Source organism: Hemitrygon akajei, chromosome 10 (genome assembly GCF_048418815.1).
Source record: "Hemitrygon akajei chromosome 10, sHemAka1.3, whole genome shotgun sequence".
NCBI lineage: Eukaryota > Metazoa > Chordata > Chondrichthyes > Myliobatiformes > Dasyatidae > Hemitrygon > Hemitrygon akajei.
Genome location: NC_133133.1, coordinates 21409623 through 21423213, shown reverse-complemented (window position 1 = coordinate 21423213; position 13591 = coordinate 21409623). Strand labels below are relative to the sequence as shown.

The following is a 13591-nucleotide window of genomic DNA, read 5'->3' as shown; positions in this document are numbered from 1 at the left end:
TATCACCACCTAATCACTTCCATAGACTAAGTTAATATTTCACCAATCACTGTGGTTAATATAATCACCACTGGCCCCCAGCTCCTTACACACACCAGATGACCACCTGTTTGTACCTTGTTACCAAGTTTACCTTCTGTCCTGGTCATCCGATCCCGATGGACACAGATAGGTCACGAAACACGATCTCAAGGTAAGTGGTGCATCTTCAGGCTGAACCACATCAGCTGGCCCTAAGTACAAGGACAGCAAAAATGACTTGTGGAAGTGAAATGACTGGTTTTATCTGCTCCTGGTAACCAGTAAATCAAACTTTGTTGCAGTTCATTTGGAGAAGAAAGTAAACGCTACTCATTCCTTACTAAATTTCTTTCTTTAAAAGACTGATCATTATCCAGACCAGAAATTCAACCCTGTAGTGTAATATTTTCAAGCATGTCATAATAGAAATCTGTAAAGTGACCAAGTGGAGCTATATTTGGCAGGTACTTTGGGAATGATTAAGGTAGCCATTGTACATACAATAGTTACTCAGTAAATTACAATGATGTGGAGTAATGTGCATTGCTATTATGAAACTATACCATTAAAGCACATGAGTGATACAGCCAATAACTAAAGAGCATGCTTCAACTAAAGGCCGAAGAGTTCTCCTGCAAAAATGGGAGGACCTTTTCCAGTCCCTGAGACAAAGAGATGATTTCGTTCTTCCTGAGGTAGATAAAACAAAGACATTTAAAATCCATCCATGGATAGGGAAGGTTTAGAGCAGGAGCTTCCAACCCTTTCTTATGCCAAGGACCCCTACCATTAACTGAGGGGTCCACGGACCCCAAGTTGGAACCCCTGGTTTAGAGGGATACAGTCTAAATGCACGAAAATGGGGACTAGCTTGGTATAGATGAAAGGGGCCGAGAGGCCTGTTTCATCCTGCATTATTCCACAATTCTACGATTGATAGCCAATATCCCACTTTCAATTAGAGTGCATTTTGCCCATCTCCATGGCAACCTACCACTTTGGGCCAAGTCTGTACCAAAGCAGTACCACAGCTTTAAGTGGCAATCCTAATGGAAACTTCTACTTTAAGATCTCATACCAAAGAAATTACACTGCAAATTTTGCACAAAAGGCCCTAGCTCATAATCATAAATTCATAATGCATTGTACATTATGTGTATTAAAATCTAATCTCCACAAAGCTTTACATAAAACCTAACAGGTTAATTGGTCACATGGTGTAATTGCGAGCTCATTGGGTCAGAAGGGCCAGTTACTGTGTTCTATCTCAAAAAAAATGTGAAGAACAATGTTAGTTCAAAGTATGTTTTTGTAGACGCGGAAGAATTTCTATCATTTAGAACATAAAAAATAAGAGTAGGCTATATTGCCCCTCAAGTTCACACTACAATCAAATACAATCACGACTTGTAGGATCTTTGATCTCTGTTCTACTTTCCTGCTTATCCCTCAAATCCTCTGCAGTGAATATACTCAATCGCTTGGCATCCTAAACTCTTTAGGAAAGGTTTACAACCCTGAGAGAAGAAATTAGTCTGCAGCTCAGTCTTAAACATGTGCTAATTTATCCAGAGGTAATTTCCCCAGGGGTGTATGGGGCATCAAAGGACCGGTAGTACCTCTGGTGAAGAGGCTTGTTGTGTTTATTCTGGGGCAGATCAATCACCTTTCCGCTAGTCTGTACTCTCAGCTCTTACCTGGGGCTCCAAGTAGCTGTTTGCATGTGACAGTGGCCACACCCCGGTACACCACTTTAAACTTTGACACACTTTCCAATTTTCATTCTCCATGTTCTTGCAACCAAGGCCAATATTCCACTTCACTCCCAAATATACTGCTGTTGCTGTTCTACCTGAGTATGGCCTCATCATGACAGTGGAGGAGGCTATGGATTGACATATCGGAATCGGCATCACAACAGTTGAGGAGGCCATTCCCATACTTCAACCCACGGCCTCCTCTACTGTTGCAATGAGGCCACGCTCAGGTTGGAGGAACAACAGCTTATATTCCATCTGGGTAGCCTCCAACTTGATAGCATGAACATTGATTTCTCAAGCTTCCCTCTTATGTGGGAAGTTCTCCTCCCTCTGGTGTTCCCCCCCTTTTCTTTCTTCCATGGCCTTCTGTCCTCTTCTATCAGACTCCCCTTCTCCAGTCATCTCTTTCACCAATCAACTGCCCAGCTCTTTACTTCATCTCTCTCCCTCACAGTTTCACCCTTCACCTTGTGTTTCTCTCTTCCCTCCTCACCTTTTAAATCTACTCCTTTTTTTTCTCCAGTCCCGCCGAAGGGTGTTGGCCTGAAACTTCTGTCTGGCCTGCTGAGTTCCTCCAGCATTTTGTGTGTGTAACTTTTAAAATATGTTTTGATTTACATTTCCATATCCATATGTAAATACCAATCTCACTATATTCGAGATTTATTTTTCATGGCCTGTAAACTGACCACCCGATCTAATTCTCTTTCAGTTAGATACACAGCTAAGAATTTAGTCTTGCAGTGGCATACTCTACACCTCAGACAACTCCTACCATTCTTACATCTAAACGATACAGTGTACTCTCTTCAGCACCATGTCAAACTATCCTTTATACAGTTTGCTTCAGCTGAGAATGCATTTCATTTGAGCTAGAAGCCCCAAAGATTAGACTTCTCCTCACTTTTAACTTTTAGCATAGTACTGAACTGTACTGCAGTTCTAGAATTGCCAGCCATCGAATCTGAAGTCAAACTGAGCTTCCAATAAATATTAAGGCCCCATGAAGTTATATAGCAGCAGGAGATTTTCTCATGACCTGATGAAAAATCAACTTCCTTTAACAAGCAGATTGACTTCATTCATACCATTTTCTATCAATTAGGAGCACGCTGTGCACAGCTTGACTGCAACATTTACTTGTGTGCAAGCCAGCAGCTGAGAGATGAAGAAACAATCCACATTGGACACAAATTACTGTTAAATTATTTCTCTTGTTTGCATGTTGTGCAAAATGTAAGCACATATCCAATGGTATATCAAGCATAATACCCACTGCATAATGTTGTTCTGTCTCATCCAGTATGAATTTCCATGCATCTTTTGTATCCTGACTGACACTTATATTAACAAATTATTTTGTTGAAACGCACAAGATTCTAGGAAAGTTTGACAGTGTAGGTGCCAAGACATCATTATCTTTGCTGTGGAGAGAAAAATCAGGGAGCAGAGTTCTAGAGCCAGAAATTAAAAAGGAGTTTCTACACTCTGAGTATGCTGAATCTTTAGAATTCTCTGCATGGGTTCCTAACCTTCCTAATGGGCCAACACCATTAAGCAAGGGGTCCATGGACCCCAGGTTGGGAACCCTGCCACAGCAACAAGCTGTGGAAACTGTCATGAACTTATTCCAGACAGTGGTTAATACATCTTGAACTCTAAGGAAATCAAGGGATCTGGAATGTGGCAGGAAAATGGGAAAGTCATTGACTTTAGTGAACACAAAGTCGTAACCTAACCTTAAACTCTACTATTGTTTTTCTTTTGAGCGTTGGATTTGGGCTCATTGGTAAAGCCAGCACTTATTGCTCATCCCTGTGTTCCCCTACAATGATATAGTGTCAGCTTTTATGCCATTGCAGTCACAGTTTTCATAATGGGCTTCTCTTACCGGGAGATTGTAGCGAATTATTCACAGCATCGGCATTCTGACAGTACTTCACCAATCCTTCAGTGCTTGTGTTACCCAACTGTCCCTCAGAAGACAAAGACTCCACTCTGGCTCGCTCATGCATGGGGGGCCTCTGAAGTCCTACAAGAAGAAGTGTGAGTGAATGAACTTTGTTGAGGAAGGACAGTGACATAGATGCATCTAGCTAAAATTCCAATATACGTCATCAGAAGAAAAGTGTTTCTTTAACATTACATTAAACTCATTAAACTTAATAGAAGGGTTCAATGCACTTCATAGGAGAAGACCACCTCATTTATAAAATTACTTTCTCCACAGCTGGACAGTTCTAATTGCTTTATAGGTAATGAGAAAATTTCAATTGTAGTGGCTGCTCTGTCCAAAAAAGCGGCTGAAAAGAAGACTAAAATATAAAGAGTGCAATGGGTCGGCATGGCTATGCAGTGGCCAGAATAGCGTTTTAATGTACCAATTGAATTTCTGCCGCTGTTTGTAGTAAGTTTACATGTTCTCCCCCGACCCGTGGGTTTCCCCCAAGTGCTCCAGTTCTCCCCCCACATTCCAAATGCGTTAGAGTTAGTAAGTTGGTACCAGAAGCACGGCAACATTTTCAGGCTGTCCCCATCTCACCCCGAAACGTCGACAGTGCTTCTCCTATAGATGCTGCCTGGCCTGCTGTGTTCCACCAGCATTTTGTGCGTGTTGTTGGAATTTCCAGCATCTGCAGATTTCCTCGTGCATCCTCGGACTGTGTTGGTCACCGATGCAAACTACACATTTCACTATGTTTCAACGTACATGTGACAAATAATCTCGTCTCTCTGATATATTCTGCACTGTAAATGCTGGAAACAGGAATCAGCTACATCACTGTCACCGGAATGAACATATTAGAATTAGGTATCAGTGTCTGATGAGGAAAAGCACGCAATTCAGCATTAAAACTAAGGTCTTTAGAAATTTATTCTCTCAGAAGGTAGTGGGTCTCTGGAATTCTCTGCCACTGAGAGTAGTAATCTGGCCAGATCTTAAGAAATACTTAAGGAAGAGATAATTAAATATCTGAAAGAATAAGAAATTGAGGGCAAAGGAGTTAAGGCTACCATGCTCAGCCAAATATTAAACTGCTGAGCAGGGTTGAGGGATGATAGCCTACTTTTCTTGTGTTTTTGAGACTGTTGCTCTAACAGGAGTTGGAATGTTATTTTTAAGTTACATAAGTTGGTGAGTCTAAATTTGGATTATTGTGTGTAGATCTGGTCACCAATCCACAGCAAAGATATCAATAACCTCAAAGTAGTAGAGAGAAAATTTACAAAGATGTTACCGGGACTTGATAACATGAATTTAATCCAGGCAAGAGTGAGGTTTTACACTTTGGGAGGACAAACCAGGGTAGAACCAACATTGTGAATGGTAGGGCACTGATGAGTGCCGTAGAATAAAGGGACCTGGGAAGACAGATCCATAATTCATTGACAGTAACTTCACAGGAAGATGAACGTGTAAAAGAGAGTTTTCGGTGCATTAGCCTTCATAAATTTGGGCATTAAGTATACGAGTTGGGATGTTATGTTGATGTTGCAGAAGATTTTGGTGAGGCTGAATTTGGAGTATTGCTTGCGATTCTGTCATAGAGGAAAAGTATCAACTGGAAAGAGCACAGAGAAAATTTACAAAGATGTACTGGGACTTGATGACCTGAGTTACAGAGAAAGTATGATTGGTTAGGACTCAATTTTCCCCCTTGGAGCATAGGAGAATGATGGGAGATTTGATAGTGACATTCAAAATTATGAGGTAAATAGATAGATTGAAAGCATGCAGGCTTTGTCCCCTCTGGTAGGGTGAGACTAAAACTAGAGGCCAGAGGTTTAGGGTGAAGAGTGAAATATTTAAAGGGAATCTGTGCAGGAAGTTCTTCACTCAGAGGGTGGTGTGAGTGTGGAATGAGCTGCCAGTGGTAGAGTTCAACTGCAACAATTAGGAGGAGTTTGGAAAGCTACATGGATGAGAGGGGTTTGGAGGAATATGGTTTGGGTGCAGGTAAGTGGGACTAGGCAGAACATGAGGCTGGCCTGGACTGAATGGGCCGAAGGGTCTGTTTCCACTCTGTAGTGCTCTATGACTCTACCTAGCAGGACAAGCGAACATGACAGCACAGTGGTTACTGTAACACTTCACAGTGCCAGCAATTGCAGTTCAATTCCCTTCACTGTCTGTAAGGAATTTGCACGTTCTCTCTGTGACATGTGGGTTTCCTCAGGTTGCATTGTTTCTGCCCACATTCCAAAGACATGTGGCTTAGGGTTAATGAGTAATGGGCACATTATTTAGTGCCAAAAGCATACATGCAGGCTGCCCCCAGCATGTCCTCAGACTGTGTTGGTCATTGATGCAAATTATGCACTGCACTGGATGTTTCAATATATGTGAGACCAATAAAACTTTAAGTTACCATTGCTCTGCTTTTCTGCAATCAACCGTCGGCAGTAGATGAAACAGAGAAGTAGCGCAGCCAGTAGGACTGTCGTCAGGGCACTGCAGATCACAGCAACGAGGGCAGTGTCATATGGGGGAGAGGCAGAGCTCAGAACCCTCACCACATTTGTTCTGGAGGTACCTGGGAAGCAACAGAGGAAGAGGATGCCGTAAAACTCCTGCGCAATGCAGACATTCTATTCTTGGGTTGAAGATCCATCCCAGCACAGATAACAAGCAGTTCACCAAACTTCCATGACTTTGCTGATCAGCTGCTGTCCATGAAATCGCAGGGGTACATTGCTGGCACGCTGGACCCTTTCCAGGTACACCCCAGCACTTGGAGAATGCAGCATTCACAACTTAAGTACAGACATAGCATAACATTGTGATCCTGCACTCGCTCCTCAATGCTGTCAGATAAACTTGCATGCAACACTTGCATTCTACTTTTATTAGTTCACTGAAAGGACAGAGGTGTTTTCCAGTTCAAAGTGTAACCGTCAGTACAGCAAGAACTGGGGAATTCCTTGTTCTGCATGGACTAACACATCACCACACTACTTCATCCAAAGGTGAATTATTGACCAGGATTATTTTAAAGCCAGCTTCCATCATATTTTATGTTATTTATTTATTTTGAAATACATTATGGAACATGCCCTTCTGACCCAATGAGCCACATCACCCAGTAACCCACCTATTAACCCCAGTCTAATCATAGGACAACTTACAATGACCAATTAACCTACTAACTGGTTCGTCTTTCGACTGTGGAAGGAATCCAGGGCATCCGGAAGAAACATACGTTTCATGGAAGGACATACAAACTTCTTACAGACTGTGTCAGAAATGAACTCTGAACTCCAATGCCCCAAGCTGTGGTGGTGTTCTGCTAACCGCTATGCTACTATGGCACCCATTTTAGAACCTAAAATTGGGATTAATTCCCAGTCAGTAGAGAAACATTATGACCACTTTAATCACTTAGCACTACAATGCACTTTCATTCTAATTGGTATAGAGTCAAGAGTGTCATGGAAAACTATAGCACAAAGAAAGGCCTTTCGAAACACGTAGTCTATGTGGAAGCATTTAAACTGCCTAGTCTCGTTGACCTGCATTTTGACCATACCCCTCCCATCCTTCACATACCCAAACTTCTCTTAAACCTTGAAATCAAGACGACATCCACCACTTGCGCTAGCAGTCCATTCCACACTCAATTCACTCTTTGAGTGAAGTTGTTTCCCTTCATGTTCCCCCAAAGCATTACACCTTTCACCCTTAACCCATGACCTCTAAAGTCTCACCCAAACTCTGGAAAAAGCCTGCTTGCCTTCACCCTATCTACACCCTTCATAATTTTGTTTCCCTCTTTCAAATCTCCCCTTAATCTTTTACGTCCTAGGGAATAAAGTTCTCACCTACTCAATCTCTCCTTATAAGTCAGGTCCTCTAGTCCCTGCAACATCCTTGTGAATTTTCTCTATACCTTTCTTGTAGGTAGGTGACCAATTTATCCTACAATACTCCAAATCAGGCTTCACCGACATCTTGCACAACTTCAACATAACATCCCAAATCCTGTACTCAATATACCAAGGCCAATATGCCAAAAGCTTTCTTTATGACTATCTACCTGTGATGACACTTATGATGAACTATGCGAATTGTGTTGTGAAAGTGTATAATTTGTGTCCAATGTATGTTTTCTTGTGAATGCTGCTTATATGATGCTATGTGCATGTGAGGCCGCTGCAAGATCATTTTTCAGTGCACCTATGCATACACGTACTTCTGCATATAACAAACTCGACACTGATTTTTAATTCTGTGCAACACTGATGGAGTACAATTCTTGTCACTGCATTACAGGCAGGATGTGTTGGCTTTGAAGAGGGTGCAGCTGAGGTTCACTAGCGTGTTGTTTGAACATAGACCATAGAACATAGAATAGTACAGCACATTACAGGCCCTTCGGCCCACAATGTTGTGCCAACCCTCAAACCCTGCCTCCCATATAACTCCCCACCTTAAATTCCTCCATATACCTGTCAGGTAGTCTCTTAAACTTCACTAGTGCATCTGCCTCCACCACTGACTCACCCAATGCATTCCACGCACCAACCACTCTCTGAGTGAAAAACCTTCCTCTAATATCCCCCTTGAACTTCCCTCCCCTTACCTTAAAGCCATATCCTATTGTACTGAGCAGTGGTGCCCTGGGGAAGCGGCGCTGGCTGTCCACTCTATCTATTCCTCTTAATATCTTGTACACCTCTATCATGTCTCCTCTCATCCTCCTTCTCTCCAAAGAGTAAAGCCCTAGCTTCCTTAATCTCTGATCATAATCCATACTCTCTAAACCAGGCAGCATCCTGGTAAATCTCCTCTGTACCCTTTCCAATGCTTCCACATCCTTCCTATAGTGAGGCGATCAGAACTGGACACAGTACTCCAAGTGTGACCTAACTAGAGTTTTATAGAGCTGCACCATATAACTGTTTGGATTAGGTAGAGTTAGTTGCAAGGAGAGATTGGACAAATTTGGATCATTTTCACTGGAACATAGGAGTCTGAGGGGCAGCCTAAAAGAAACATATAAAATTACACTGGACAACAAATTTTTTCAGTAGTGTTGCTTCCTCAGAATTTTTTTTTGTTTATGATACTCTGCTTGAAGATGAACACAAATATAATTTCAAACTACTTGTATCATGTAGGATTTTGGAGAAACAACAAATTAACTTTTATTGAATATAATGTGTTTAATTGTATAATGGTGTTGATGCTTTGCAATAGTTCAACTATGTTAAAAATACTTTGTTAATGATTTTCATTTGTACTCAGTGTCTGAGACTTCTCGCTTAAGTGTCCAACAATAATTCGCTAGCATTGATGGATTCCAGTTGTCCTGGTATCTTTCCTCCATGACCACAATGTCCTGGTGAAAGCTTTCACCATGCTCGTCACTAACAGCACCAAGATTTGCAGGGAAGAAGTCTAACTGGGAATGCAGAAAATGAATTTGTAGTGACATGTTACATTTCATGGTTTTATGTGCTTGAAGCACGCTTTCAACCAGCTGCATGTAGCTTGGTGATCTGTAGATGCCGAGAAAAATTTCAACAACTTCCTTGAATGCCTTCCATGTGATTTTCTCCAGTCCCACTAGAAATTCTTCAAATTGCCTGTCACTGATGACCTGTTTGATTTGTGGACCAACAAAAATGCTTTCCTTAATCTTGGCATCAGCTATTCTGGGAAGCATCTATCTCAAATATCGAAATCCTTCATAGAAATTTTTGTGCCTGGTGACAGCAAATTCCATCGTTACAGTCCTGAACCCAATAATTATTACTAAAATCTGTCCTGCCATGTAGCAGCCACGCCACCTAAGCATGCCTGGACAAGATAGAAAACTTTCCCAGCTTACATTTTAATTGACTTGAATTATGAATTGAAATAATAAACATAAGTGATTTCAAAAAATGGTGCATGTTAGGGAAATTTCATGATCAGTAGCCCAAAATTCATAAGATACACCTAAAGGTATTAAGGAAGCAAAATCTTTGTTGTCCAGTGTTATGAGAGGCATAAAAAAGTCAAATATTAGAGGGCATAGTTTTAAGATGAGAGGGGAAATGTGGGTCCCTTGAGCTTGCTGCCAAGTGAGAAGTAGTAGAAATAGATATAATCCCAACATTTTAGAAACATTCAGACAGACACACAAGGCGGCAAGGAATAGAGGAGCAAAAACCTCTTGCAGATGGGGTTAGTCAGATTGGGATCGTAGTTGGCACAGACATGGTGGTCCATAGAATTTGCCCCTGTACCACACTAACAAACCTGTGTTCTAACAACAGAAAACAAGATCATTAGACCACAAGATATAGGAGCAGAATTAGGCCATTTGGCTCAGCCATTTCATTGTTCTCCCACTCAGCCCCAATCTCTTGTCTTCGCCCTGCATCTCTTCAAGCTCTGACTAATCAAGAATCTATCAAACTCTGCCTTAAATATACCCAGTGACTTGGCCTCCACAGCTGCCTGTGGCAATGAATTCCTTAGATTCACCACTGATGATAGGTGGTTATGGAGAAGTACAGAATTGATCCAGTAGCCCATGGATTCAGTGATTCAGGACATTGAGAGGGGGAACGGAAAGGTGATGATCTTTTTTAAAAATGTACATAAATTCATCTTTTACGAAGTGTGGAATTTAAAAGCAAAAAAAAAAACACCCTGTAATTTTTGTTTGTACCCTTCAGCTTCCTTTCAGAACATCCTTAAACACTGTTCAGTAATGAAGTGCTTTGAGCGCAGGGAACACTGCAGAAAACCACCACGTAGAAAATAGCCTCGCAAAAGCACTAACACGACAATGATCTGACAATCAATGACAATAATCTGTCCTACAAATGGTGACAAGAGGTTAAATATTGGCCAGAATACTTTGGATAAAACCCTTTGTTCTTTGAAATAATGCCTTGAAATAAATGATCAGTTTCTCAGCTTACACCCAAAAAAAACAGCATTATTCAACTACGTACCACTCCCTCAAAGCCAGCATGGATTATAATGCTCAGACTGGAGGGGTCTCAAACACAGAACCTGTAGGTTTAAACTCAACGTGAATGCAAATGAGCCACAGCTGACGGTATGTAATTGATACTACAGTCAAAGAACAGATCTCTCACTATGCACACAATTTCATGTTGGAATAAGAGTGTGCACATTGATATTCTCCCTGAAAGATTAAGTCACACAACTAAAGTCTAGAATAAGAAACAAAAAAAAACACACAGATGGTACAACTCGGAGATATTTTCTGCTTTTGTTAAGAACTGGTATGCTTCTGTAGACAGCACTAAGGTACTTTGCTGAATTAACTTTTATCTTGATTTAATCATTATTTATACATGGGACAGTATAAATCATCTGATTCAGACCTGCTATGAGTCAATATCATTCATTGTACCTTTCATCATCTCACTCAACCCCAAAGCCATTCTTTTTCCTTAAAGTTCAGAAGGAAAATATTTTCTTTCGAAGATTAAATGGGAGGTTTGCAGACAATTCCTTATCCAAATTAAAATCTACTCATACGAGTATTTGATGAGTGCCTCATCATAAAACAAAACTGGGAAACAGAGTATATTTGCCCTCCACGGTTACAGAAACTTAATGGCCTCATTGCACGCCATTAATTTCTATTGGCTAGAACTTAATTTACCCAATTCTTTTTTCTTGAAGTCACACAATTGAAAAATCAAGTCTCCCCAGAGATAATAAGGGCAAAATTGACAGAGGTATACAAAATTATGAGGTGCATAGATAGGGTAAATGCAAGCAAGCTTTTTCCATTATGGTTGGATGAGACTAAAACTACAAGGGTGATGGGTTAAGGGTGAAAGGTGAAATATTTAAGGGGCAAATGAGGGAAAGCTTCTTCACTCAGAGGGTGGAGAGGGTATGGAATGAGCTGCCAATGGAAGTGGTGGATACAGGTTTGTTTCCAACATTTAAGAGAAATTTAGCCAGGTACATGGAGGGGAGGGGCTTGGAACACTATGCTCTGGGTGTAGGTCAATGGAATTAGGCAGAAAAATTGTTCAGCATGGACTAGATGGGCTGAAGGGCCTGTTCCTGTTCTGTAGTGCTGAATAACTCTGTGACAACCACCTTTTACCTGTCATTTTGCACTACAGGGACAATTTATAACCCAGGCCCGAAGTCTAAAAACAGTAACAGAATGTGCCCCAGAACTGGGCTTCAGGTTAGTTAGCTTAGTTAATTAGTTTATTTTATCATCAGGGTGCAATACAGTCCCTTGCTTGCATGAGTGAACAGTATACATGGTGATGAAAAAAATCCAACAATAAATATAGCGATCAGCACAAATGTGTGGGAAACAGTATGGGGAGGTTAAATACAAAGTACATTGCACACTTGGCAATAAAGAGCAGGAAAAGCATAAAAGGTCAACACAACAGCCCATACCCGAGTCCACAGGAGATGTCAGGATTCAAAAAGTTACAAGTGGTGCGTGGGAGGTGGGGGCAACTATTCAGCAAACGGTCTGGGGAATATCTCTACCATTACTAAGGTACAGTAGTTAAAATACAAAAAAAGGTGTGTGTCTGTTGAAAGTACTGTTGTAGTGTAAATAAAACTCTTGGATTTAGAGAAAGGAAATACATGAAGGGCAAGTCATTGCCGCATGGCATAGTCACATGGAATGTTGCTCTGGGACAATGGAAGTCAGAGATGCTTCCGGTGCTCATGACGACATTTCCAATAGTGGGTGATTCTAGGACCAGGTAGCACAGCTCCAGAATACAACGATGACCCTTGAGAACAGAGATAGGAGGGATTTTTTTTAGCCATTGCCACAGATGGCTGTAGTGGCCAATTGGTTGGGTATATTTGAAACGGAGGTTGATAGGTTCTTGATTAGTCAGGCATCAAAAGTTACAGTGGGAAGGCAGGAGAATGCAAGTGAGAAGGTTAACAAATCAGCCAAGTTTGGGTGGTGGAACAGACGCAATAGGCTGATTGGCCTTATTCTGTTCCTTTGTCTTATGGTCTAATGGTTAACATACATGCAGCCATGATGTCTGCTCTGTAGAAATGGAACTGTGGCTGGAGTGAATGTGGAGCAACGACAGAGCAAGGCAAGCCAATTTAGAAAAGAGGTTAAGAAAGGGAACAAGAGATTGCCGGGAAGAGAGGAATGCAATAGCTAGTACAGGAAACCCCAAGGGGCATCTCCCTCTCAGGCAAGTCCACCATTTTGGGCCTCATTGTGGGGAAGACGTCTTCTCAAGGAAGTGGACCACGGGTGTTGGGCTGAAGAGGAAGGTAGGAAAAAGAGTGGGGTTTCAAAGATAAGGGAACAAATAGATGTTTGGGAAAGGATGTCCTGGCAAAGTTACAGAACATTCTGGAAGAAGGTGAGGTATCCTTGGTCATGATACATATTGATATGGGGGAAGGCAGGGGAGTAGGATCGAGAGGGAAAATAAATCAGGCATGATTGAATGGCAGAGCAGGTTTGATGGGCCAAATGGCAAAATTCTGCTCCTATGTCTTATGGATGAACAACTTAGATGAAAAAAGCGATGAGGTCACACAGACTGAATATAAGTTAAGAGATAATTTTTTTAAAATCCTCAAAAGATAGCTATCTCAGTTGCTTTCATGCCTCCTATATCCATGTGTAAGTGGGTATAGGAGGATGAAGAAAATGACTGTGGCAAGAGAGAGGGTGTGGGAGGATGGGATTTAGATTCCTGAGGCAATCTGGGGGAAGTGGAACCTGTACTAACTGGACAAATTTACACCTAGGTTGGTCTATTCCCTCTGCCATTGCTCTGGGTTAACTTGGACCACATTGTCCCAGTATTATACA

At 41.5% G+C, this 13591-nt stretch overlaps 1 protein-coding gene across 1 annotated transcript in view; it reads right to left on the bottom strand.

Annotated features, from left to right (window-relative positions):
- The window catches only part of eda2r (ectodysplasin A2 receptor), a 71106-nt gene that overhangs the window by 19660 nt on the left and 37855 nt on the right, over positions 1-13591 (bottom strand). The window contains exons 6-8 of the mRNA XM_073057892.1: positions 6152-6316; positions 3673-3813; positions 134-233 (exon numbers count right to left, since the gene is read on the bottom strand). Of these exons, the coding sequence (XP_072913993.1) occupies positions 134-233; positions 3673-3813; positions 6152-6316 (406 nt within the window). The remainder of the gene's footprint in view (positions 1-133; positions 234-3672; positions 3814-6151; positions 6317-13591) is intronic.